Source organism: Aquarana catesbeiana, linkage group LG04 (genome assembly GCF_042186555.1).
Source record: "Aquarana catesbeiana isolate 2022-GZ linkage group LG04, ASM4218655v1, whole genome shotgun sequence".
Classification (NCBI taxonomy): domain Eukaryota; kingdom Metazoa; phylum Chordata; class Amphibia; order Anura; family Ranidae; genus Aquarana; species Aquarana catesbeiana.
The window spans coordinates 180,427,587-180,454,041 of record NC_133327.1 but is presented as its reverse complement, the minus strand read 5'-3'; the positions used below and the strand labels follow the sequence as shown (position 1 = coordinate 180,454,041).

The 26,455-nt window shown below is 41.3% G+C and overlaps 1 protein-coding gene across 1 annotated transcript in view; it reads right to left on the bottom strand.

The window, feature by feature from the left end:
* The window catches only part of XRN1 (5'-3' exoribonuclease 1), a gene marked incomplete in the record, with an annotated part of 157,849 nt that overhangs the window by 14,079 nt on the left and 117,315 nt on the right, over positions 1 to 26,455 (bottom strand). Inside the window, 11 exon segments of the mRNA XM_073625962.1 lie at positions 2,366 to 2,483; positions 2,868 to 2,981; positions 5,598 to 5,773; positions 13,125 to 13,248; positions 13,699 to 13,827; positions 13,930 to 14,028; positions 16,300 to 16,352; positions 21,449 to 21,560; positions 21,645 to 21,731; positions 23,286 to 23,366; positions 26,180 to 26,405. Coding sequence (XP_073482063.1) covers positions 2,366 to 2,483; positions 2,868 to 2,981; positions 5,598 to 5,773; positions 13,125 to 13,248; positions 13,699 to 13,827; positions 13,930 to 14,028; positions 16,300 to 16,352; positions 21,449 to 21,560; positions 21,645 to 21,731; positions 23,286 to 23,366; positions 26,180 to 26,405 — 1,319 coding nt within the window.

Here is a 26,455-nt window from a genome sequence, read left to right as displayed (position 1 = left end):
GATGCCCCTACCAGAGTAATTCATTACACTGGGTGCCCCCCATCAGACTACCCCCATTAATCAGTTGCCACCGTCAGAGTATCCTCTTATATCAGGTATCCCCATCAGAGTGCCCTCTTACATCAGGTTTCTTCATCAGAAGGCCCCCTTACATCTGGCGTTTCCCAACAGTGTGCCCCCTTACGTCATTTGTCGCCATCAGAGTGCCCCTTTACATCAGGTGTCTCCATCACATCAGGTGTGCCCATCAGAGTGCTCCTTTACATTAGGTGTGCCCATCAGAGTGCCCCTTTACATCAGGTGTAACCATCAGAGTGCATCTTTACATCAGGTGTCCCCCATCACAGTGCCCCCTTACATCAGGTGTCCCCATCAGAGTGCCCCTTTACATCAGGCGTTCCCATCACAGTGCTACCTTACATCAGGCATCCCCATTACATCAGGTGTCCCCATCAGAGTGCCCCCTTAGCATAAAATGTGCCCATCAGCATGCCCCTTATTTTATGTTAAGGGGCACTCTGATGGGTAAATTTACGTTAAGGGGCATGTTAATGGGCCCATCAGAGTGAATCTTAACATAAAACGTACCCATCAGAATGCCCCTTATTTTATGTTAAGGGACACACTGATAGGCACATTTTATGTTAAGGGGCAAGCTAATGGGCACATTTTGTTGTGCCCATCAGTGTGCCACTTAAGAGAAAATGTGCCCATCAGTGTGCCCATCAGTGTGCCCCTTATAAGAAAATGTGCCCATCAGTGTGGTAAACACCCCACATACCTTGAGGCAGGCAGGAATTGGGAGTCAGCAGAGGTAACAAGCAGAGGTAACAAGCTGCAGAGGGAAAGAGCTATGCCGCCACTGGGAGTCTAGCTGAAGGGGGCAGGGCGTACATACACAGCATACCTCGTGGCTGGCCAAGAGCCATAAGTCATGGCCAAAGCCATGACAAACAGCATGGGGCGGGGGCGTGACGTCACGGCGTATCTTGCGGCTTGGCCGGGAGACACAAGATAGTAAGCAGCAGGGGGCAGGGCACACACGCAACGTCACTGGTTGCAGGGACGCTCACGGTCCCAGCAACCAATGACTGCTGAGCAAAGGAGTGGGATGTGGCTCTTTACACTGGCAGCCTGACGGTCCGGACAGGAGCGTCGCTCGATCCGTGTTCGGACCGCGGCCCACCATTTAGTGATGGCTTTAGATTGTACCTAAAACAAGCACTCTCTTCTGTTAATCACTAGCCGACCAGCACTCGGCAATTTACGTCGGCACAATGGCACGACTGGGCAAATGGGCGTACAGGTACCTCCCCTTTAAGATGCGGCATTGTGGGTACACGCGCCCGCCGCGTGCTCTGTGACCATGCCCGCGGACTCAATGTTTGCCGGGGGGCCCACGATCGTGTCATGGAGCAGAAGAATGGGCATTTCCCCATTCCACCCTGTGACATGACAGGGATCTACTGTTCCCTGTGATCGAGGAGCAGTGATTGCCGTCATGTCAGTGGAAGCCCATCCCCCCCACAGTTAGAACACCTCCCCAGGATACACTTAACCCCTTGATCGCCCCCTACAGTTTTAACCCCTTCTCTGCCAGTGTCATATACACAGTAATTAGTGCATTTTTATAGCACTGATCGCTGTATAAATGACAATGGTTCCAAAATGGTGTCAAAAGTGTCCGATGTGTCCGCCATAATGTCGTAGTCATGATAAAAATTGCAGATCACCGCCATTACTAATTTAAAAAAAAATTATAATAAAAATGCCATAAATCTATCCCCTATTTTGTAGACGCTATAACTTTGCGCAAACCAATCAATATACGCTTATTGTGTTTTTTTTTTTACCACAAATATGTAGAAGAATACATATCGGCCTCAACTAAGACATTTTTTTTTTTTTAATATTTTTTAGGGATATTTATTATAGCAAAAAGTAAAAAATATTCCTTTTTTTAATCAAAATTTTCGCTCTTTTTTTTTTTTTTTTTTATAGTGCAACCCCCCCCCCCCCCAAAAAAAACGCAGAGGTGATCAAATACCACCAAAAGAAAGCTCTATTTGTGGGGGAAAAAAAACCGTCAATTTTATTTGGGTACAACGTTGCATGACCGTGCAATTGTGAGCTAAAGTGACGCAGTGCCGTATCGCAAAAAGTGCTCTGGTCAGGAAGGGGGTAAATCCTTCTGGGGCTGAAGTGGTTAAAGCAAACCTGTGCTTTGAGCAAGCAGGGCAAATCAACAGGTTTGCTTTAATCCCCAGGAAATGATAACCTTTCCGCTACACACCCAAAGCTGTGGCAAGTTGCAAAAATCATACAAGAAATAAAACATATTCGCATTGTGAATTGGTGAGCTTACCTGCTGGTTGAGGAAAGACCACTGGCAATGGCCCAGTAGGTACCCCTGCTCCAAGAGCCTGATAATTTGGAAAAAGAGGTGATGGTGTCTGCAAAGGGAAGTTTGCTCCAACTGAACTCTACAGGAGACAAAATTTACAGAAACTTTTATTAGATCACAGGCAATATCCACTGTGGCCCCCTGCCCTGGACAGACTTTTATTTGGATGGAAGAAAAGGAAATATGATTGTCCTTTTGCCAAAATATTTCACACTCTCTGGTTTATCCCTGCATTTTATTATAGGTTACTTTAAATGCTGTTTAAAAAGCTAGTCTCATAAAATAGGTTTACAACAAGCAACAGAACAATCCGGGATCCATCAATGTAAACAAACCAGAAAGCTATAAAGATGGTTATGGTGATTTTTAACATATAAAAGAGTTATTGGTAATGATTTAATTCCCTGTTCCCAGTGCCAAAATTCTGAGTTAAAGGGAAGAAAAAACAAATCAATGCATTTACCAGTCTCTGCAGTGCATACAAGGCAGCCTTCTCCTTTGCATCATTTTCTGTATGACATGGAGGTCCTTGTATGGCCAAACCATTTGACAGCTTAACTTGACAGAGTGTCAAATTCTGCAACAGACAAAGAATTATACAGATACATTAAACTACTGGGAAAAGACATACAAAGCTGGTTTTGATCCAAATGTTCTCCTTTCTTAATTCTTTATTTATAAACCATGCATAGTTTGTTTAATCATACATAGATCCTTAATTTATAAATCATACATGGATAGTTGAAAAAGCAAATAAAAAAAGGCTAAATAAAGATGGGTTTATGTTTTTATTATTTCAGGCTAGTATTCTATATAATAATAAAAAAAAACAAAAAACAAAACAAAAAAAAAAAAAAAAAAAAAAAAAAAAAAAAACATGCTACATTCGAATCGGTTATTATTAATAAATGATTACACTAAAATCGTCACTTAACATTATGGTTTTAAGTATTTAATGTTGAAAGCAAATTAAAGCCTTTAAGAAAAGGATAGTATTTAAAGTGAAATTGAATAACGATATCAAAGTGGACTTCTATTCTCATTATCACATTTAAAAAAAAACTATTAACTGTCATTTTGTAGTAACCTTTTGCCAAAAAATGGCACCCAAGACAAGGTATTAGGCTTAACAGCAAAGCTAGACAGTGTCCGCTATCTTAATTTTTGAGAATCTTTATGCATGCAATTGTAAATCTTACAGTTTTCATGTTTAAACTTAATTTCTAAGATTCAGTGATTAGTTAATTGTCAAACTAATGTGGACTAAACAATTGATATGGTGGCATGTGACCTGCTCCTGACGTTACCCCCGACTGGAGTGCAATATAAAAGCTCTCTGTTGAGCAGCTACTCTATGAGCTGAAAATATGGGATGGGCTTGGTCATCATCTGCATTGGAAGTATGGGGTTTTTCCCACTTTCTTGATTAGTGATTTTGCATCTTTAATGACACACAAGATCACACCACTGAAGGTTTCTGATGGAACTACTGATAGAAACACATTACCACAGAAGGCAATGGAAGAATGAAAACTTTTTTTAATCAAGCCTTTTAAACCCCCATTTAAAGCCTAAGGCTGGGTACACATGGGCAGAAAAATGGTCAGTTCAACAGAAACCAGGCGACTTTCAGCATGTGTGTACAGCTCCCTGTCCAACAGAAGCTGGGCTCACAACCAGCTTCTGTCCATCAAGCATGTAGGTAAAACCAGCATTTGATCAGCGCTCATAGCGGATGGGTACGAACGCTGATCAGTGTGTTCTGGGGGGTGGTGCTCAGGGGGGGAGATCACCGCACCAACATCGCTTGTGTTAGTATGGCGAACCAAACATCTTTGGTTGAATGAAAAAAAAAAACAAACAAAAAAAAAACATATAACGTATACCCCGCATTACTCTGGGCACAACAAACAAAATAGAGCTCTACACACTGCAAGGATTAACTGCTCATTAAAGCGGAACTACACTGCATCTGAGCACCACAAACCAAAAACATTATTTAATTATTTTTTATTATTCAGCGCAAACTCATCCATCCATGCTTTATTTTGCAAATACATTACTTTAAAAAACAGCCCTAGCATTTCTTGGGCGTGGCCATCTTAAGGGCAGCTGATTCATGTAGCATTTACTTCCTGGAATCCATCTGCCCTTAGCTCAGTAATGCATGCAGGAGGGTGTGCTTAGCTGAGAAAACCCCTCCTACCCTCCTGAAAACTCATGGGATGTATGACATTGTTTGCCTAGGCTTGGAAAATGGGACGTAACTGAAGAGATATATATAATAAATGAATAAATTAAATAAGTAATTATAATATACTTTCCTACCTATTTTTTAATGCTAAATTAAAAATAGTCAATGTTGATTGAGAGAGTGAAGTTTCACTTTAGTTCAAGGGGAGGTTGCATTACTCACCTTATCCTCACTCCAGCATGTTCCATCATTCCTTGCAACCAGTCCGCTGCAGCCTCTGTAAGCTGCTACTGGCCAAGGTCACGTTTCTGCCTTCAAGCCTTCATCACATACAATACAGCATTACTAGCCCTGCACTGTAAGTGTAGTGAGGTAAGTGATACAACCCATTCAGCAGCTTTAAACCTTGTAGTGCAGGGGGACCCCATGCTAGTTTTTGTTTTGCTGTGCTAGGAGTTGGGCTTGAAGGTTATGAACCTTTGGTACTAGGACCAGTGTTAAAATATATGCAAGTGCATCTATAACTTTTTTAAATGTAATATGGAAGGGTTGGACTCCCTTTCTGGTTTTTATTACTGCCTGTGTCCCAAACTTTTACAGCTGTGATCAGAACAAGATGTCAGGGAAATCTTGCATTGAAAAAAAACTGTTCCATTAACAACTACCTAAAAGGGATCCCCTCTCACATTGGAAGGATTTTCTTCATTTCCTGTTGTATTTCCAGGAGAGGCAGTGAAAGGATATCTCTACAATGGAGATGAGCTTGGGTTTGGTCTGAACCCAGGAGAAATCTATTACCCGCCCCCCCCCCCCCCTCCCCCCACTGCTACCCAATCAACTGAGGCCAGGGGAATTCCTGTAACGCAACTGCATTTACATGAAGGGGTAGGGTTGCTCATGACGTTATTGACCCAATATAGCCACATGTTTATTCCTACTCCCAAACAGTACCAAGACAGCAGGCGGGAAAACTATTCTTTGCTTTTGATTCACTTTTACCTGTGGTGTTCGCATTAGTGAAAACTCCGGCGAAGGCATTCCAACAAAGGAGCAGATACGACATAGTTCAGAAACTAGCGAGACCAGAGGTTGTGGAAGGAGAGGTGGGCGCTTCAACTCTGGGTTAGGTGCATTGAAAGGTGGTCCTGCACCCTGTGCTCTGTTCATATGTGCAGCTGCAAAACAACATGGAAGTTAACAAGGGATTTACCACCCACAAGCTCACAGTGATGCAAAAAGCAAACTGCATAAGTAATGCTCTATTATTTTACTTCAATTTAAATCTCACTTTTACAGCATGGAACATGAAAAAAATATGCTGACATACATGATGCAGCTATATATTTTCTTTTGCATATAGCATATCTCATGCTACAGTACACAGTTAGCGGCTGACATCACTTAGTTTCAGTGCTGCAGCTTCCTGTGCCACCTGCCTGCTCATTTGAAAGTCATCATCATCGCATTACTGTGTCATTGTCCAATAACTAGACAAGAGGACACAAGATGCTCGAAAGCTAAAACAGCATAAAGTGCATCTGTGTGTATATGGAGTGTAGCAAGGGTGAATGAATTACAGGACTGGCTGAATCTTTTGGCAGGTAAAAAAAAACTTCACAGGTAGGTATTCCAACAGTCTACTATGCATTTTGCCTAGAACTCTGATTTAAAGCTAAACTCCAACTTTCTGTTAGCTAGAACTGGATGGAATGATCAGTCCCAGCATACATCATACCTCTGTACCATGTTTTGTTGTCTACAGATCATCTGGTATTCTGGGTTTAGTTGTGGCTTTGTAGCATACGACAGTCTGTATAGTCTAATGTAGACAGTCTCTCTTCCACAGCCACTTCCAGCTGCATCTCTTGCCTAAAACACACTCCTCTGTAGTTTTTGAGACTCTGCAAATGCTGTAACATGCTCCACCGCTTTGATTGTGGGTGGGATTGAATACAACTTACTGTATTTATTGGCGTATAACACTCACTTTTTCACCATGAAAATCAGGTGCAAATAGCGTGTGCCTGTTATACGCCAATACATCAATTTTAGCTGTCTCGGAGGGGACAGTGAGAATCTCCTGTTTACTTGGCGGCCTCTGTAATAGGAAGTCCCATCTCCTGGGCCGCCATTGGACCACTGTTCTGTCTATCACAGGAGATTCTCGCTGTATGTAATCTGTCGGCGCTCGTCCCGCCCCCCTCCCTGTCCCCACTAGGCTGCAGATGGGCATCGATCAGGCTGCACTGATGGCAATGGTGAGGCTGCTGCACTGATGGCAATGGCGAGGCTGCTGCATTGATGGCAATGGCGAGGCTGCTGCATTGATGGCAATGGCGAGGCTGCTGCATTGATGGCAATGGCGAGGCTGCTGCATTGATGGCAATGGCGAGGCTGCTGCATTGATGGCAATGGCGAGGCTGCTGCATTGATGGCAATGGCGAGGCTGCTGCATTGATGGCAATGGCGAGGCTGCTGCATTGATGGCAATGGCGAGGCTGCTGCATTGATGGCAATGGCGAGGCTGCTGCATTGATGGCAATGGCGAGGCTGCTGCATTGATGGCAATGGCGAGGCTGCAGATTGGCATTGATCAGGCTGCATTGATGACAATGGTGAGGCTGCAGATGAGCACTGACCCTTATTTTGCTTAAAAATTCCTTATTTAAAATTTAAGTTTTTTCCTGAAACTTCCCTCTTAAAATGAATGTGCGTGTTATATGCCTGTGCGTGTTATACGCCGATAAATACGGTAATTAGCATTCAGTCCCGCCAAGTCTCACCTACAGGAAGAGCCCAAACCTTCCAAAGTCCCACTTCACAGCATTATTGAAAATCAAATAGGAAAAGCCTTCATGCACAGCTATTCTGTGCATGAAGGCAGTTAGAGAGAGACTACATCCTCAATGGCCGTACCAAGGGAGACTCTCTAGGAAGGTACACATTAAACTCCCATGTAGGCAGCAGTGTGGTAGACTATGCCACCACAGATATAAACCTCACACTCATCAATGGTTTTACAGTCACCCCACAACCAACTACTGCTATATATTAAATCTAACAAACCATCACCAAAACTCCTCCTCTCTCTGCAACCTGCCACCATCATTTAAATGGTCCAAACAGTCTACCACAAAATACAGAGAGGTAACTGACAGACCTGACATTAGAAAACAGCTTGAAAACTTCCAAAACAACGCCTATGAGTCAAGCTCACGAGGTGTGAACCAGGCAGAAAATGACCTCCATAAAATACTACATACCATTGCAGAAACAGCCCAGCTGAGAAAAGCCAACTGCAAGAAAGCTTCCAACAAACAATCCAATAAATGATTCAACAAAGAATGCAAAGCATGAAGGAACACCTTACGGACAGTCTCCAATAACAAACACAGAGACCCTGACAACACTGACCTAAGGATACCCCATGGCACCCTACAGAAAAAATACAAACAAACCCTTAAAAAGAAAAAGCAAAACTTCATCTCCAAAGCCTGCTTTGTGGACTTTAAGAAGGAATTTGACTCAGTGTGGAACACAGGCCTGTTCCTCAAACTATTGGAGAGTGGAATAGGACGTAAAACATAGGATGTTATCAAGAGTTCATACACCGAGAACAGCTGCAGCGTAAAGGTGAATGGAAAAAGAACCAAACACTTCCAGCAGGCCCGAGGAGTCAGACAGGGCTGCAGCCCAAGTCCAACCCTCTTCAACATCTACATCAATGAACTGGCTGCAGCTCTAGAATCCTCAGCCACAGAGGCACTTAAAGACAAGGCATGCAGAGCCTTCTATGCCATCAGGAGACAGCCACAAAAAAACACCAGTGAGAGTCTGGCTCGGAATATTTGATAGCGTCATCACCACAATTCTTCTTTATGTCAGTGAAGTTTGAGGGCCTGTCACCTACCCAGACCAATCCAAATGGGACCCCAGCTCAACAGAAATATTCCATCTGGAATTCTGCAAGCACCTCCTCCAAGTCCATCGAAGTACCTCCAACAGTGCTTGCCAGTCTGAGTTGGGCAGATTCCCCTTACTTCTCGCAATACAGAAGAGGGCGCTATCATACTGGGACCACCTACAAAAACAGCAGTACCACCATAAAGCCTTACTGAACAGTAAGGACCAGTCCAAGCCATGTGGCCTGCAACAATTCATCAACACCTTGTCTACCCCAAACTCTCAACAATCCGGCCTGACAAAATCTTAAATAAAAAACATAATGAATGACTCCAAAGAAAAACATGTTGGAGAATGGAGAAATGAAATAAACTCCAAAAAACAAACTGTTTACCAGTCACTGCAGAGAGACTACAAACTGGCCCCGTACCTGGAGGTGCTACAAGACCCCAAAGACAGACCCCGAGTCTGTACAGACTGAGCACCCACAGCCTGGAAATCGAATGAGGACGGCACAGACAGACCTACAAGCCCAGGGACAGTAAGACTGTGCCAGCAATGTGACCAGGGGGTCCTGGAGGATGAAGACCACTTCCTGCAACATTGCCCAAAGTACTCATCAGTGAGGGACACTCCACTCTCATCCTGGACTTCAATTCTATAGAAGAGAAGAGGAAACTCCAATTTCTACTGGGAGAAGAGCAGCCAATGGTGAAAGTAGCTGCCCAATATGTGACTATGTGTCACAGACTGAGAGGGACATGGAAAAACTGAGGACTTAAAAATCCTTTACACAGACTTATGCCCATTTCCCTCCCTCCTTTTTCTTATACAACTCAACTGCTTTGGCAATTGCTAACATGTATCTGGTCCTGCCAATAAAGCTTATTTGAATTGAAGATAGAGACAGACAGAGAGAGGGGGGGGAGAGAGAGAGGGGGGGAGAGAGAGAGGGGGGAGAGAGAGAGGGGGGGAGAGAGAGAGGGGGGGAGAGAGAGAGGGGGGGGAGAGAGAGAGGGGGGGGAGAGAGAGAGGGGGGGGAGAGAGAGAGAGAGAGAGAGAGAGAGAGAGAGGAGAGAGAGAGAGAGAGAGAGAGAGGGAGAGGGGGGGAGAGAGAGGGGGGAGAGAGAGGGGGGGGGGAGAGAGAGAGAGGGAGGAGAGGAGAGGGAGAGAGAGAGAGAGAGAGAGAGAGAGAGAGGAGAGAGAGAGAGAGAGAGAGGAGAGAGGGGGGGGAGAGAGGGGGGGGAAGGGGAGGAGAGAGAGAGAGAGAGAGAGAGAGAGAGAGAGAGAGAGAGAGAGAGAGAGAGAGAGAGAGAGAGAGAGAGAGAGAGAGAGAGAGAGAGAGAGAGAGAACTGATTGTCAAAACAATGACAGAATATTGTGTTGCAGATGCCTAGAGTGAAATTGGGCAACAACCATTCCAAAGTATGCAACCATCAGCCCCAAGACTATTATGCAAAAGCGGAGAGTGAATTGGCTTCTGGAAAGAAGAAATCAATCCCAAGGACCGGAGAGTCTAAAGCTTCTCACTATGGCCTGCAACACGTCAAGTGCTAGACCCACATACTCTAAGTAATGAGTCGGTACCAGCAAGGATTTCTGAAGGTTTAGGATTTATGCCAATCTCTGTAACGCTTGGACAATCAGGGATACGTCTGACAGTGCCCCCACCTACTATTCCCTCAACAAGAGCTTAAACTCCCAAGGTGCAGAAGAGAACCTGAAGGGCAGGACCACTAATTGGTAGAAAAGGGGGGACCAGCAGCCATCTGCTAAAAGTGCTGGTTGTCTGGAAAGATGGGCACATGTAAGTAAGCATTTTTTTATATCCACAGAAGCCCAGAAAGTTTCCCTGGCAGGCAATGGCCTGATCTGGTCGACTTCATCTGGAATTCATGGTCCCGATTGTGAACATTGAAGGATCTGAGATCCAAAAATGAGGAGAATGCCCCCTTTGGGTTTGGAAAAGGTCTGAGTAAAACTCCTGAAACTGATCTGCAGCAGGGACTGGTGCTATGACACCCGGTCCAGAAGTCCTGTGGCAACCTGATGAAGATTTGCCAGTTTGTAGCCCCTTAAGTTTGTAGCCCTGGGACAACACCTTTCCCAACCAAGCATCTGGACTGCAAGCTGTTCAGGCATCTACAAATGTCAGCTAATGTCACTGTACACTAGAAAGTGAGAGCACACCTTCAAGTAGAGGAAGGCTTGTTTAAGGACTTAGCTGACTTGGAGTGACAGACTTTATGGTTATAGTTGGGGGAGTCAAGCTTCGCAGGCTTCAACGCTGAAGGGAATGGAGTGGAGAAACAAAAGGGATGCTTCCAATTACTCAGAGAGGGAAGCGGCTTCACAGTTTGCTCTTTAGACTTATTTTGTTAGGGAAGATGACTGCTCTTGCAACCAGTAACATCCTTGAGAAGAGCATCAAGAAATGCTCTGAAGAGAAGCTGTCCCTTGAAGGCCATGCAGAGCAAACAATTCTAACAATACAGTACCACAGGCTGGCATTTTAGTAAAAGTGCCCTACATGCATGTACTGACAGAAGACACATGCAAGAAAAGAAAAAAAAAAAAAAAAAGTCAGGAGCCTTCCAGTAAGTCAACACAGCTTACATTTAGCACAGCCATTTTCTGTATGTGTTCAACAAGCAGAGGGTCAAGATCAGAACGACAAGATCCCTTTTAAGAGAATTTGGCCAGTCATAGTTTGACAGTGTAAAATCACGGTAAGAAGAGGGTGGCAGGGAGGAACCTGCCAATTTGAACAGAGCACTTATGAATAACATCCACACCAAACAGATACAAAGCCAGCAAGCACACCCTATCAGGGCACTTCCAATGTTCGTATATAAACAGCTGGAAAAGCGGGTGCAAGTCTTGGCAGTCTTAGGGGTCCTATAAATCCCAAGTCTAAAAGCAGCATTGGCAGAGGGGACAGGCTCATCCACTTGCCCCAGGGTGGTACACAACACATTATTAGGAGCCAAAATGTTTTCCTCTAACTTGGGAATAATAGAAGGCATCAACGGGGTAAGCTAATCAGACAAAGAACGGAATTTGCTGGAAAGGGTGGGAGAGCATGTTTGTGGCCTTGCATGACTGTAAAAAACCTCAATTGGGACAGCAGAAGGCTAACCCACACCCAACTGGGCCAAGGAGGACTCTATGGAAAAGAGACTCTCACAGTAGAGGACAGCATGATTCCAGACCGTAGATATATGCACCATCAATAGCAAGCAGTCCCTGACCAATTAGTACAATTAGGCACCCGATACAGCAGGTATCTATTGTCCATGTCTTAAATCAGACATGTTGCAGCCACAGCATAGTTAATATACAGGCTCAGAGGAAGAGGTGTGGCTTCTAGTGCTCATGAAACTCAGACAGCTGGTAGCAGGTGAGGGTCAGTAACAGAGGGATGGATGGTCATAGGTGACCAAAATCACTGTAAGTGGGAAGACAGAACGGATCAAACTTCCATGTGGCTCTTTACAACAGAAGCAGCAGGGAAAGGTTTCCTCGATGCTGTATAAAAGCAAAGAATGTGTGCGGCACTCTACACAGAAATTAAAATCAGCATTCAGTCCCACAGCGTTAAACTGTTCCATGACAAAGCCAGCAGGCAACAAGGAACAATGACAGCCAGTGACCAATAAACACAGTGACCAATCAGCCCAGCCAGCCTACTCACTAAGTGAATTTTTGGAGACAGCACAGAGGCAATAGCAGTAGCTCTACACCAGCAAAGTTCTCTGCACCTAACTTAACCAGAACGGAGCCTTGAAGAGCCCTGCATGGAACCCAGTGCCTGAAAATCAATTCCTGACTCACACTGCAGCGCCCAGTCCAGAGAAGAGTCTTGAATGAAGAAAAAAATAAATAAAATAAAAATAAAATTGCTAGCAAAACACAGATGGTCTTGAGGTAATCGATAACAGCAGAGCTAAAAAAAAAAAAAAAATGCCCATCTTCCTTGGACACCAGCAAAAACCTGAAGCATGCTGGTAGTAGGAGGGGGTTATACCCTGAAATCACCTGCACTTTTTTGTTTGCCCATGTCAAATCCTCCTATAGGTGGCAGTATAATCTGAAAGTTTAAGACTTCCTGTTTTTCACAATGGAAAAATATATTTTTTTAAATTTTGGATAGAATAAGCAGGGATTGGAACACCTGTCAGTTTTTTTTTTTTTTGCTGCACGTGTCCCTGTTAGGAAGGTTCACCCTCTCCATCTGTACTGTTTACCATTATCACCAAGAGTGTAAGTAAAAAAAAAAAAAAATCCTAAATTATGGGTTATTATCACCAGATCAGGATTATAGGGGGAATCTTCCAATGGAATCCATAGCTCTGGTGACAACCAGATAATTCCTCTCAATTTATATTGGACTATGGAGCAGGAAGTGAAAAGCTCCTTAATTGGATACAGATGGCAAAAAGAAAAAACTGACAGAAGTTATAACCTTCCCTTATTCCATCCAACAAAAAAAAAAAAAAAGTTTTGCCATTAGTTCTACTTAAATAGTAATGCATTGCTGCACTAATATGAACATCTTGCAATATGGGTAAGATTTTTTCTTGTCAGCCATTACCAAATGATGTGAAGACATAAAGACATACCCATCTGTTTGGTTTGCTTGTGCTGTACAGGTGTTGTCACTGGATCCTTTCTAATGTCTTTATGCGGATTGGAATTGTCATTGCTGTCAATCTTCAATATTTCCTTTAGCATTTGGGTTCCTTTCTAATGGTACAATAAAAATAATAAAAAAAAAAATACTATATTATTGCAATCTTGATGGCTTTTTCAGATCAATCATGTAAGTGGGCAACCTTTTTGTGTGTTTCTTATGCAAAGGAGTGTGTTTTATCCCTGTAGTCAATGTGGATTAGAAGGATTTTGAGGTCAGTGGGTATAACAGCCTGAAGCTGTGTTGTTCAGGTAAAAAAAAGGCAGATTATATATAAATATATCTATATAGATATAGTGTAGCTGTACAGGTGCAGGTCCCACCTGAAATGTTCTCTGGTGGGTGTCAGATGACAATGACTCCAGCCATTAACCGTAAGTCCACAGAATAGTGGTTTCCTTCTTAGATAAATACAACTATGAGTGTATAATTTGCAGGCAGCTGAAGTACAATTCTAGTTAACACAAACTGTAAAAGAAGCAGAATATTTGGCATGTACTAACCATTGCAAAGGACTGTGGTGACAAATGCTCCTCAGTGGTAACATGGACCTCTGTGCTGGGTGTGGCCCGGGTTTGATCTTGTCCAGACAGGTTCAGTGAGGCAACAAATTTTTCAAACTCATTGTTTTGCTGAAAGTAAAAGCGGAACCAATCAGTCACAGCACTTTTGTAATTAAAATACAATTTCAAAGTGGCCAAAATTTTAATAATAAATGGTGAGAACATAAGTACCTTTCTCTCTAAGATGCTGTCACTGCTGTCTACCTGTACCTCATTGGAAAGGTCACTTCTCTTCAAAAGCTTGATTTGTGTTACAGGCTCAGAGATATTCTGCAAAAGATACACAGCTACAGAATGGCCAATACTAACATATATATATGTACATACATATACACACACTTCTCACTGAGCTCCGGAATCTTAAAAAAAATAGCAGAGCTTAGAGGTACTAGTCTGTAGCAGAAATGTGAATTAAAATACTGTAGCCTACTGGTTTAATTATTTTCACAGTTTGGGTCACATGATGCAGTTCAGGAGGACCAAAATGCAAATTTATAAGAGTGTATTACAGACTCACAAACCAATACTGTGCAGACTCCTTGTGTAAATTTACAGGGTGGCCAGAGTAGAAAGGACTTGGATTCGCCCATCAGCAAGGCTGAGTTGCTTGAGACATACAGCCAATAAAGTGTACAGTGTGCCGTATTGGAAATGGCTGAGAGGCAATAAAGCACAATCTGGTCCAATAGGTGTAAGTGGAAAAGGGCACTTCCTACACCATGCTTTTGACTTTTGCAAAGATCAATACAGCAGTTTAGGAGCTGCCCACCTGCCATCATACAGTTGTCTCCTTTTTAATGCTCCGATTCCTAAACCTAGATTTGGATAAAAGTTCAGATTCTGTACAGTCGTATACTTAAAATCAAAATTAAAAAGGGACATTGGGTCTAAGACTGAACATTTAGCAGGTACTATACTAGTGCATGGAAACATTTTTTTCATTTTAAAACGCACCCTTTTTAAAAAAAATCCAAACATATTTTATTGAAAATATATGTTGCATACAATAAAAGGACATGTCAATCATATAGTTTTAGGGCCCTATTACAGAACCAGGTTCAGGACAAAAAAAAAAAAAAAAAAAAAAAACACACTGTATGTACAATAAAGTATACAGCTATAGGCTGACATCACAGAGAAACCAAAGAAACATGGAGTATCGAAATCTTAAATCATCAAACACATGAGAACCCCCCCCCCAGTGTATAGACACGTGAAATAGAAGAAATATAATAAGGGGAAAAATAATATTGCCGGGGGGACGGGTTGGGCGAAAACATAAGAAGAAAAGAAGGCATATAGCATCCCATTCCTGGAAGGGGAAGGGCACAGTTTATACTGAAGGGGAGGGCTTGGATATGATGTGGTTGCTAAGAAAAACAATGGAGACCATGGCCACTAGAACCCGTCTACCTAAAGGCTGTTCCAGGAGTTGAGCTTAGCCAGCCCAGGGGACAGGTCAGTTTAACACAGAGAGAAAAAAAAAAAAAAAGAAAAGAAAAAAGGTGGGGGGTGTGTGTGTTAAGGGAATGTGAAGAGGAGCTCTAGATGCCAGGAGGTCCCTCCGGCAGGGATCCTCCCCAACCATACCCATTCTATAAAGGAAGCACAGAGATCTAGATCAGGGATACTGTAAAAAGCTGGTCCGTTTAGAAACCAGCGATGGCAAGCGAATCATGTCAAGGTAGAGGCAGGCACCTATGATGCGGTTATTTGAAAATGAAGCCAGCAGGCCTAAGTGGACGTAAATTTGGAAGGGGAGTCCTTTGCAGCAACTTTTTAATTTTATTAAAACATAGTCTTGCTCTTTGACCAAGTTACCACTCAACACTTGTCTACTGTATCTCAAATGAAAACCCACTTTCACTCAAATTAATTCTAGGCAAAGATTTAGGAGGCTTTCTATGAAATAGCAGCTATGCAAAAAAAAGTATATATTTTAAGTAGAACTTCACTTAAAATCGGGAGTTCTGCTGTTTCTATACCCCCCCCCCCCACTAATGTCAACATTTTTGTGGGGGGAAGAGAGGAGTGGATGCCTAGTTTGACAGGTATGAACCGAAGGTCACACACCCGCAGCCTCTGGGACACGTCATAGGTCCCAGGAGGCTGTGAAATCATTCACAGGGGGTAGCGTGGCTCAGCTGTGAAGTCGCAAGGAGTAACAGCTGGCTTCCCACAGTCAACATGGTGGCACCAGGGTCCCGAAGTCCGTCTAAGAGTCAGCCATGGTGAGGACAGTGCTGGCTCCCTGGACTAGCAAGTGTCTGTTTAGCAAAAGTCAACAGCTACAGTATTTTTGGTGATGAATTAATTTTCATAAACATGATCAAATATCACCTTTAATGTGTGTATTTCAGTATATGTTCTGTGTACCTCACTGAAAGTTTCACTTTTACCAGGAATGTCAAAATGTCTTACCAATAACTACAAAACAGCTTGTGTCATAAAAGGAAACACTGTATGCTTGTTTAGGACTGATTCAAATGAACAGTCCACAAGTGAAATGTGGTTTCTTCCTTTTGCCTGTTATAGTCTTACCTGTTTAGTTAATACATCTTGGTGCCAGCTCTCATGTCTTGAAAATTCAGACTCTTGTAAGAGTAAATATAAGAGTAAATATTACATTTACAGGTGAATCTCAAAAGTGTGTATTTACACATTTCTAAAGTAAGTCAAACAAAGGCAAAAACAAAGACTTGCTTAAAATAAACTCTATATAAAACCAGAGGAGTCAGGAATGATGAAATCCAGTTTTGGACTGTCAGGAAAGGATTTTTTTCTGGCCATAGAGGAATACGTTTTCAGCCAGCTGGGCTGGTAAAAACAAAACCAAAAAAAAAACCAAAAAAAAACAGGATTTCCCCATCCACACATTCAAGTTGGATAGAGGAAATCCAACTCGCTGTGCTATTGTATTCTAAAAGCAGGCACTCTGCTGTCAGAGCACACTGATGATCGCTGCAGCCAATTGGCTCTGATCAAACACAAATTTTCTAACAAGCCCAATTGTGAGAAGTTGATCATCCCTACTGAACTGGCCAAATTTTGATCCATCTATGGCCGGCTTACGATAAAAGGAACAACTATATTTGTAAACTGCATTCTAGAGTAAGGAAAGGAAATTTTCAGCTACAGTATTCCTGAAAAAGTAATCAGAACAGCAAAGCAATGGAAACATCCTCCTGATGAGAAACTGGGACACAGACAGCAATAAACATCTAATGTATAATGCAACTCTTCTCCCCGCTAATAAAAAATTCTTTGGCTGGAGTTACACATTAAACACCCCAATTGCAAGCTAGTATGTGCTACTATCTACTTCTAAAGAAGCTTTACGTCTAGATATTAGGATACATGGTGTGGCCAGAACAAGGCATTGGGTGCTCTGCATACATGACCAAATAGTGTGGTCCTTTTGTAACACAGTCTCTACCAAAGCTGTTAAAAAGTAGCAGGTCAAAGCAGAAAGAAAACCTTTATTAGCTGCCCAAAAAAGCTCCAGACATGCAAATTAGTCTACTTTCAAACTAAAACAGGGCACCCTCATATTCAAAACCAACTGGAAGACAAAAAGAGAAGAAAAACAACAAATAGTTCCTTGCATTGCTTTTAACAGAATGTAGGCCTGAAACGTAGAATTCTACCAATAAGGGAGGGGGGGGGGTCTATGACAACTACCCATCACTGCTATGCCTTTAGATATTTTTCTTTACTAAGCATGCCACATGATTACAGCTCCAAATACAATGGCAAGTCTACTGAGATTTTCCAGTTTTGTGGAAAAACTAAAGAAGATTAATTGTGAAATTCAACAATTAGTTTGCTCACTATAGTTCTCCACTTTAATCATAGCGTTTACACTTTACACAATGAAGGAATCTGAACGGCTGCACACCTGTATCTTTATTAACAACAAACTGTATCCATTAAAAACAGCCAATAATCCACACACTGGGCAGAGAAAGAGATGGTTCACACAGTTCACACTTTAAGAGGTAGTAAAGTCTCCATGGCAATATAAAATAATGTGGCCCCCTGCAGGTTTAGGTCATATTGTACTAGTATGCAGCGCATACTAGTACATTTATGACAAACTTACATACAAACGATGCGCTGTCAGGGCTCTCCCCGATGCTTCCATCTTCACTCGGTCTCCGTTCCAGGTTCCGCATCTCTGGGCGTTTGATTAGCCGGGCTGATGTGACATCACATTAGCACAGGGTCCACATCACTGCAACATACAGAGCGGGCCGTGAATGTGATCTTAACTGCGCATGTGCGGCTCAGATCACATTACCCGCTGACAGGCAGGGCAGAATATATGACAAGAGAGACCTCTAGGGTCTCTTCTGTTATAAAAAGCCTGCCTGTCAGCGAATTTTAAGATTCTGAGTTTACTAACACTTTAATTTAATGCTTCCTCGAGGTTATGAGAAAGCACTGAATTAAGTGTGAAATGCATTAATCATCTCTCTCTCTCCCTCGTGTGTGGATAACCTTGGGGAAGGAGGAAGCACTGAATTAAAGGATAAGTTCACCTTCGGGAACATGTTACATGTTCCACCCATTTTTAGGGTGGAACATGTAACATGTCCCCGCTCCTGCAGCAGCTTGGAGAACCAAGCCCTCCGTGTGACAGCAGTATGAGGAGAAGTTGCTCATATAAGCTGTCACTTTTTGAAAAAAGCACGGCAATGCGGGGCTCTGCCCACATGGCCGCGCCATTCATTTACAGAGTTCTGTGAATGAATCAATTACAAGTACCGACATCCTTTGTGGCTGTCAGCTTGTAGTTCTCAATGAACTACCTCAGTGCTGTTGAGCACTCTGGTAGTTCATTGATTCTTCCTGACAGTCTGCAGGAGTCCTGCATAGCACTAACGATCTGCTGATCGCTGGTGCAATGGTTTCCAAGACCCTTAAAAAAAAAAAATAGTAAATGCACATTTTTTTTACATGCAAAAAATTGTGCATTTATTTATTTGTTTAAGTAAAACGTATCCATTAAGTGTGAAACGTATCAACCATTTCTTTCTCTCTGCTCCATGTATGGATCTTTGGCTGTACATTCAGAAGATCCTAGATGCACAGCTGTCTGGATTTCTTCATTGTGTGATGCAGTTGCGAACTGGGCTGGCAGCGTTCTATGTTGGATAATTGAAGACCTGTGATTCAGGCGTACCTCGAGAAGCAGGAGTTTATTTATATTGATCCAACAATGACTTTTACTGGCATAATGATCATCTGAGATTTATTATGCAATGACACAACTGTGCATGATCACAGAAAGTGATCATATAGCAATCAGAGCAGAAAACAAAGGGAAGCAGGAAGAAATGAAAAGCAGGAATCCATCGTAATTGGGGAGGACTTCTTGTTACATGGATTTTAGTCAAATAAGTATAGAGTTCCTCACAATGGTTTGAATTAAAACTAGAGAACTAGACAGTTCCCTTATAAAGTGTACAGTGACACAAACGTTACCTACAGTTTGTTACAATTTGCATGTTACCTACATCAAACTGATGTTCAAAAGCTTCTGTTCCTCACACTTCTCCCAGCCTGACATCTATAAAGATTACTAGCTTCCAGAGAAAAAAAACACTGACTACAGAAATCCACAGCCTTAGCAGGACACATTCTCCTCGGACAGAAACATTGAATCTATTCTTTATGGATGGCATTCTGTAAAGAAAGAAAGTATATGTCCAAAGCACCAGAGCCCCCAAAGATCATGAGCTTCAATGTTTCGGAAAAACATCTGCAGCAACACTGGAGACAGCTAAGCAGATGAAAGGAGACCAGATCAATTTCCTTTAACACTATATGCCGAGACAGAATTACAAATCACTTTTACTGGTTAACAGAATGACTGAACCAGGCAATGCTAGAGCAATAGGTTATAAAAAAGTGTGCTTTATGGATAACATAAAATACCCAGAGGTTGAGTAGATATGTGTTACTGTCAATCTGAAAAGAACACACATTTAATGGATTTACCAATGCAAAGAAAAAAAGTATTGCTAAAAAAAAAAAAAAAAAAAAAATATGTGTGTAAAACATTTATTGTTAATACACTGTGTATGCTTGCTTCTTTGCGGTGTATTGGAGTATAGTAGAGCATTCTTGCCATTATCTTGGTATAAAAAAGGGGGGTAGTGGTGCATTCCAAAATATTTGTATTATGTATTCCGCTATATGCTTCATGTACCTGTATATTGTACATTTTGTGCATGTGGCAATTAAAAAAAAAAAAAAAAAAATCTGAGATGCACATCTTGTATTTGAGAAAGAAGAGACTCACTCTGTCCTATACACCTGACCGCTAAATAGTGTCTACATGAGAAGTATTACAAAAGTTTGTGATGTTTCATCTCTGAGTGGAGTGATTTGCCTTGTTCGCTACATCAATGTTTCTCAACCTTTTTTCAGGCAAGACACCTCTTAAAATGCTGCACAATCTTGAGGCACCCCATTCTATAACATAAAAAAAACGAAACTAATTGTTTTACACAATGCAACATTCACACATGTAGGACACCCAATGTTAGAGGTGGGTTTATTTTTCCAAAACAAATACAATTTTGTGTTTTTTGGAGTAGTATTCCAATGTTTTTATTTTTCTCTCTAAGTTTCTTTCCCTCGTTCAGCTAATATGCCCCAGTGCTGACGGAGAAGGGCAGGGGCAAACAAGGATGCTGTACAGGCGCCCGATGTCCTGTAAATTATCAACTGATGAGGTTATTGGATATTATGAAGTCTTTGGCTAGAAGGTTGTAATGGTGAACAATGGAAACCTGTGGCATTGTGCAACTAGAAGGCAGGCTTCATCCACCTGCTGGCTTGTATACAATTTTTGGGCAATTTTTAGATGGTTTTGCCAAGGCACCCTAAAGAAACCTGAAGGCACAAATGTAAGCCAGCACTGTGTCTTCCTTTTGGGTCATATAAATGATCAGCCTCTTATTGTTGAAGACCTGTAGGTGGACCATACATTATACAGTTTTCAGACCATTTGTGCCTACAAGCACTTAACTAGTTTTTTTTTTTTTTGTAGTGCAACTAATAGGTTTTCTAGATGGCTTGAACCTGTTTTAGTTGACTATTTGCTCTTTAGTTGCTAATAAACTGAAATAAAACAAGTCAAAATAAAAGCATTCTATCGAGTGCCTGTTCTCATGTTCAGAGTGGCAACTCTTCTGAATGCAAAAAACATACATGCACTTTTACACAGTTGATTGTTTTTTTTTTTAGCAATAATGCTTCAAAGAGGTCAGGTACAGGGGTTGGTTTACGAAGTAAGCAGAGACTGTTCACTTAGCAAAGTGAGTAGGTATTTAATTTACAAAAGTGACTGTTGGTAAATAACGTGAATCTGCGGTTACTTTAATCAATCAACCCTGCACCAAATGTCGCTTATCTAATGGAGTGCCATCAGTGGACATGTGCATGACAGCCTAAGCTCATAGGAAGTGAGGTAAACAATACCAGCGGTCATTCGATCCAGAAGAGCAGAGCTATCTAGGAGAAGGGGAGGACTTTCTCTGGAGGACAGCAGAGAATTGAAGGTGAATATTGCAGAGCTGCTTCTTTACTTTGACTACTTCTGTGCTTTCTTTCTTTCATTTTAATTTGGCATTCTGCTTTAAGCCTGTATATACTGCAATGAAGTAACTTTAATAAATACCTTTTCGTGTGGCATCCTGCTTCTTTTGCTGGCTTTTTGAGGTATTGTCACCAGAACTTGGTTTGTGAAACTGATGGGCATTTTGTCCAAACTTCTTTTCCTGAGGTAGACACTAAAACATATTTACACAAGAACATTTAAAGGGATAAAATTGTTAAATCACAGCAAATTGCATGCTATACTTCTGTGAGTATACCTTGTCATTCACATTTTGTGGCACTTGTGTTTTCCCAGAGCCTTGCAACATATGCCACACACTGCTGAACTCATCATCTTGTTTATGCTGAAAATGAAAACATTATACTCAAGTTACATTCTGAAACATGATTAAAACAACCAAAGTAGCTTACGAACATGGGTAAACGTGGCATCGGAAATGTGAATTGGATTTCTAATCAAATATATACAATACCAAAACTTAACATTGTAATTGGGAAGTATTTATTGCATGAAATTTTTAGCAACGGCAGTGTTAATTTCATCTATGAAAATATTTTATATTTTCGCTGATGAAATTAAAGAGGAGTTCCAGCCTGGGTGGGGGTGGGGGGGGCTACAAATATTGAAGCTGTTGGCTTTTAGTAAAAGGACACTTACCTGTCCAGGGAGCCAGCGATGTCGGCACCCCATGCCGATTTGTCCATTGGCAGGCAAATTCACTAAGGGAAACAGGAAGTGAGGGGGAGCGGTCGGAGGTTTCGTAGAACACTGCACAAAGATGCAGCGATCTTACAAGGATGTGGGAGTGGTTAACTGGTTTTGATAGGTATCTGCTCCCCCCTGAAAGGTGCCAAATGCCGCAGTGGAGGGGGGAGGAAGCAAACAAGCAGGGCTTCCCCTTTTGGGTGGAGCTCTGCTTTAACACTGGTACTGGAGATTTTAGTCAAATAAAATACGACTAAATCTAAAACAATTCAGATGACTAAAATACAAAAAAAAAAAAAAAAAAAAGACTGGCTAAAACTAAATCAAAGGGTGATGCCGAAATTAACACTGTACTACCACATAAGAATAAGTACATCTACTAAGCTGCTGCTGAAAGAAAAATAAATTAAGAAAAATGCTTCTCTTATTTTTTTTTCTTAATATTTAATGTGGGTAATATATTCAGGTAATATGTGCAATTGCATTACAGCCAATAGAGTTTACAGCATTTCAGGTTTTTCTATAGATTTTAAAGTTGCACTTCTGTTTGTCAAAAAACAATATTTTTGTTTATAAAACTTGGTTCTATTTATGAAGACGTTATATATCACAACAGCTAAATCTGTGTCTGTAGGGCATGTTCAAACCTTAATACCATTAATAAGAACATGTTATTAGATTTTTACTCCAGGAGTATATTATGAGTTTGGCAATTCTAGAGAAATGTTTAAATAATGCATTACAATTTAATTAAACCCATTTGATTTTAGTCAACTAGAATGTACTGGTGATTTTAATCAAAATACGACTGGACAAAATACGACTAAAACGAAACAATTCAGATGACTAAAATACGACTAAAACTAAAATGGCATTTTAGTCAGACTATGTCTAAAACTAAATTGAAATTTGACGTCAAAATTAACACCGACCAACAGGTGAGATTATTTCATAAAGTAAAGTAGTTATGTGAAATTACACAAAGCATCCAGACCGCCCCTATCTTCAGCTTGGCTACATTAACCAAAGCTGATGTGTGACTGGTTGCTTTGGATTACAGTACAGCATTGCTCTGTGCATGTCTTGGGAAAAAAAAAAAAAAATACCCTGGATATTAGTTAGAAAAACGTGATCACAGAAGTAGATTACATATGAAAATTATAAGTCTTGGATATTCAATAAACTGGCTTACCTTATGCTTCTGATTTCCTGTTGAATAACCTTTGTGTGGTGAACTGGCATTTCCCTGATATTGCTGCTTTCCACTAGGTTGCTAAATTACATGGACAAAAACTAAATATTATTACTGATCCCATCAATATCAGTGTGAATAAGGTAATTAACTACTTCTACACTCTCCTCTATAGTGACAATTAGGCCAATGTATAAATATTGCTAAGTAAAGAGCTTTATATATATATATATATATATATATATATATATATATATATATATATATATATACACACATATATATATTCCTTCTATACGTGAATTTTATCTACATCTCCCCTCTTCGGTCACTTTATTCCTCAAGTGAGGTATCTGCTTGGAACGTTTAGAAGTTTACCGCATTTGCGATTCTCTCTGATCCACTTATACCTGGTAGGTCCATCCGTGTTTCAATCTGAATTATATTCATAAACACTCATTAATTGTAAAACACCTTTGCTAAATTAAAAATACCTAATGTTTTGATTGATGTAATTAGCTTTATTTAAAATTCTAAGTAATTTATTCCAATTTTGTTGTTTTCTTTACTTCCTCTAGTAATCAATTCATACAGCACTCTAGAACTCCTGAAGAAGCTCATTCAAATCGAAACATGTAGAGCGGTAGTGTCTGTATTTGTATATGAAATGAATTTGAAATGCAACAAGGAATTCTTTTACGATAATATTTTTATTGTCATCAATAAAATGTATTTTTATAATTAAAATAATTTTTTTTCCCTTTTTTGACACCTTCAAAGTCCCGCAGTTTTCCTTTTTCTATGTATTCTAAATATTATTTAAATACAATTCAAATGAATAAAACAGACTGTGTCGCATTATGACGACGGATGGCTCTTTTCTGATTACTGGTTAACATGTACATTTGGACTAGGTACAGGTGTACATTTACAGCATTTAGCAGCAGGCATGCCTTTGGGTGCTTGTGTTGCCATGGCTATTTGTAGTGATTCATAGCACTAATACAGAGTAGATTTAAGACCGTGTGCTGTTTTTAGAGCGCTCAACAGCACCATGGTAATTCATTAAGAACTACAAGCTGAACTACAAGTGAATGAATGACGCAATATTTCCAGTGACAGCAGGCACTCCAGAGAAGATGCCTGCTTGCTGTCACTGAAGGGGGTGGGGCGGGGGAGAGGCTGCAGCGGATTTTGCTATCAAATGTCAGATAATGTTACCAGTGGAGGTGGAATGAAGGGGACATTCCCCTGATGCTACACAGATATAAGAACCCCAAAAAAGTAAATGGAGCTATGCTTTAAATGTGCCTTCTGTGTACTAAAGTTTTTGCAAGACAGATAAGGGTTGCTTTTATTAATGCCCTTCTACAAGGGGGTGCTGGTAAGTATTGAGCCTTACCCACACAAAGTTGAGCTAGGAAGCTGTAAAATTGCAGGGTTTACTGGCCAATTTGTTTATATTCAATTGTGCAAAAAATCAACTATGATTTTAACTTATCTTTCTTTTTCATGTCCAAAGTGAACCTGGCAGTACCGCCAGAAAAAATCAATGTGGAAGAGCATATGACCATAATCAAGTTCCTGTTTTTCCAAGGGAAAGGTGCAAAGCAGATCCATGATAAAATGTCACAAACTTTGGGGGACAGTGGCCCATCATATGCAACAGTTAAACGTTGGGTTGCCAATTTTAAAACTGGCCATTTCGATGCTGAAAGTGAGAAACCGAGTGGAAGGCCTGTTTCTGTCTCTGTGCCTGCAAATGTGAAAGCCATCTATGACATGATCATGGGGGACCGCCGAATATCAGCCAAATGTTTTGTTACATATCTGGGAATATCACGTGAGAGAGTTGGTGCCATTATCCAAAATGACTTGGAAATGAGAAAGCTTCCAGCAAAGTAGATCCAGAAACTTTTGACAACCGAACAAAAGAGGAAATATGTGGAGACATTGGTGGCTGTTTTGGAACATTTTGCAAGAAATTAGTCATATTTCCTGGACAAACTGGTAACTGGTGATGAGGCATGGATTTGCTGTTATGATCCTGAGACAAAGAAACAGTCTAAGGAATGGAGGCCCTGTTGTTCCCCCAGACCAAAGAAGTTCCGTGTGCAAAGGTCAGTGCAGAAGCAAATGGCAACAGTTTTTTGGGATAAGAAGGGAGTTCTGCTGGTGGACTACCTCTAAAAGGGTTCAACCACCAATGCAACAGATTACTGTGCTTTATTGACGAAGTTGAGGCAAAATATCAAGGAAAAACGTTGAGGAAAGCTCTCCAAATGTGTCATCCTGTTGAAAGTCAACGCCTCATCGCACACTGCAGGTGAAACAATGGCAAAACTGACCTCCTTAGGCCCATCCACCATATTCGCCCAGTCTAGCTCCTTCTATCATCTGTTCCCCAATCTCAAAAAAACACCTAAAGGGACAACGAATTGGGAGTGTTTCGGAGGCAACTAAAGCTGCAAAATGAGTCGTTACACCAGCAGTCAGAAGAATTTTATTTGCAGGGACTTAAGAAGCTGCAGGACAGATGTTGCAAGTGCATTAACTTCCTGGGGGAATATGTAGAATAGTGTGGCAGTTACAGCTTCTCAGCTCATTTTTTTCTGGGTAAGGCTCAATACTTATCAGCAACACCTCGTATAGTTGATGCAGCAAAATACTGCTGGATGGAGAACTGTCATGAGTGAAATGCATAGGCTGCCATTGCTGACCCGTTTCTGAAAACACTACTTTCTTCAGGGGAGTAAAAATTCCTGATCTACACACTTTATCCAGCTCAGTAACTCAGAAGGAACTAAATTCAGAGGAACAGCAGCACAGACAGGCAACTAGCATTTTCAGAAAAAAAACAGCAATGTCACCCATCTAGTTATTAATGATCTTACCCGTGTGGGAACAAAGAGGGAACGAGGAGAATGGTTGAGGGCACCCAGCTGTCCCTTTTGTGATCCTCCAGCATATAATTCAGGGGAATAAGGAGTATGGTGATTAGTGGACGATTGGGGTTTTACTACAGAAGTTACCTTCTGCCCTCCATTTTCTGTGCGAATACCATGAGAAAGGTTAATTAAGGCACTGGTTGGCATACGATAACCTTTAGATTGGGAACATCTGTAAGAACAAATGACAACAGACAGTCAATTAATAAAGGAGCTTTGCAT